At 29.6% G+C, this 2177-nt stretch overlaps 1 protein-coding gene across 1 annotated transcript; it reads left to right on the forward strand.

Annotated features, from left to right (window-relative positions):
• Window positions 1-44: 44 nt before the first annotated feature.
• Window positions 45-1882, forward strand: LOC111033040 (52 kDa repressor of the inhibitor of the protein kinase-like; the record flags this gene model as incomplete). Its single annotated transcript, XM_022313602.1, has 2 exons — window positions 45-373; window positions 440-1882. Coding segments are annotated over 2 exons (1772 nt in total), but the record flags the coding sequence as incomplete, so codon positions are not given.
• Window positions 1883-2177: the final 295 nt, after the last annotated feature.

Genomic DNA, 2177 nt, shown 5'->3' on the forward strand with positions numbered 1-2177 from the left:
CAACTGTATTTTAGATTTTCAATCTTTGTCTACTGTAGTTTCAGGGCAAACACCGTCTGTGCACAATCAACTAAATATCGCTTCAAGACAACAAAAAGAAGATAATAGAAAAATAATTTTGCCAGTTATAAAGTCTGTGATACTCTGTGGTCGTCAGGGAATATCAATTAGAGGTCATCGAGATTATGGTCCTTTGGAATTAAATGAACCAACACAAAAAGATGGTAATTTTCGCGCAATATTGAGATTTTATATAAACGCAACTGGAATATCGGAAGATAATAGCCATATATTAGCTCGAGAAAACTGTAAAAAAAATGACCAATATATCAGCTGGAAAATACAAAACCAGATTGATGATGCTTGTTATACAGTAGTGTCAAAAAAAATTGTTAAAAAAATTAATTTATGTAAATATTTTTCTATTATTGCTGATGAGACTGCTGATATCTCCGGTATTGAGCAGTTTTCACTTTGTGCCAGATATTTTGATTCTACTGATAAAATAATTCATGAGGACTTTTTAAAGTTTGTACCTGTTAATGATGTGAGTGGTAGAGCTCTAGCAGACACAATAATAAATGAACTAAAAAGTTTGAACATAGATATCAAACATTTAAGAGGTCAAGGGTATGATGGTGCTGCAACTATGAGTGGCAAATTTAATGGAGTTGCTACATTAATTAAAAACAAATATCCCACTGCGCTGTATATTCATTGTAGTTCTCATAACCTTAATCTTTCAATATCATATTCTTGTAATTTACCACAAATCAGAAATACTATGGGTACCATTGAAAGTGTTTACTTATTTTTTAATACACCTAAAAGACAAAAGTTTTTCACTGAACAATTAGAAATGTTTAAAAAAGAGGAAAGTATGAAAGATGATGGTTGTCATTCAAAAAAAGAAAAACTAAAACGTCTCTGTCCAACCCGTTGGGTAGAACGCCATAGCTCTGTTGAAACAATTTATGATTTTTTACCTGTCATCTTGAATAGTTTGGAAGAAATGATTACATGGCCGGATAAGGATGTAGCAACAAAAGCCAATCAAATAATTTTAACATTAGGAACTTCAGAATTCAACATTAGTCTATCTGTAATTATTAAACTATTTCAGTATACTAAACCTCTAAGTGTTTACTTACAAAAGCAAAACATTGACTTGGTTGAAGCAATTAGTCACATCAACACTATTTTAAATGAATTAATTAATATTCGTGAAAATGCTAAAACAGTCTTTAATGATTTGTTTAAAAATCATATTAAAAGATCAAATGAAATGGATATTGAAATAAAAATGCCAAGACTTGCTAAAAGACAAAGACATAGGAGTAATTTTTCTACAGAAAATCCAGAAGATTATTTTAGAGTATCAGTTTTTATTCCATTCATTGATGCTATAATACAACAATTAAATGATCGTTTCAATAATCATAAAGAAATAATATCTGGTTTTCAAGTATTGATAAATCAATGTGCTAAAAGTGATCTTCATCATCTTGTAGAATATTATCAAGAAGATGACGAAAGTTATGAAAAGGTTGTGTCTGAAGTTGATTTATGGCACAGATATTTAAATACAAATAATGTTAAACCTCAGAATGCATTAGATGCATTACTAACGTGTAATCAGGACTTCTATCCAAATATTTATAATTTATTGCACATCCTTGCTGTACTCCCAGTTACATCTTGTGAGTCAGAAAGGTCATTTTCTTCACTGAAGCGAATCAAAACATATTTGAGGAATTCGACTTCTGAAACCAGGTTAAATGGATTAGCGGTTCTTAACATACACCGTGAAGTTCCAGTTACAGAAGATGAAGTCATTGACGTTTTAGCTTCAATAAAACGCCGCTTAGATTTTTCTTTATAAAAATATATCTTAATTAATACTTGTTTAATATTTAAAATAATAATAATAATATATAATATATTGTTAATAAAACAGGTACCTATATTGTTTATAAAAATTAAGATGGTTAATTTTTTCAGACCCCCCCCATGAAAAATTCCTGGTTGCGCCACTGAGTCGTAGTTTACATATTTTACCGAATACAGACGCTGTTAACCTATTTAAGGTTAAAGAAATACGCTGCAATTATGCAACAACAAATACAAATATGGTTTTATATATTAAAATAATTAAAACAAACCTTTTTTTTCTTTCC

The sequence above is a fragment of the Myzus persicae genome, unplaced genomic scaffold (assembly GCF_001856785.1).
Source record: "Myzus persicae strain clone G006 unplaced genomic scaffold, MPER_G0061.0, whole genome shotgun sequence".
Classification (NCBI taxonomy): Eukaryota; Metazoa; Arthropoda; class Insecta; order Hemiptera; family Aphididae; genus Myzus; species Myzus persicae.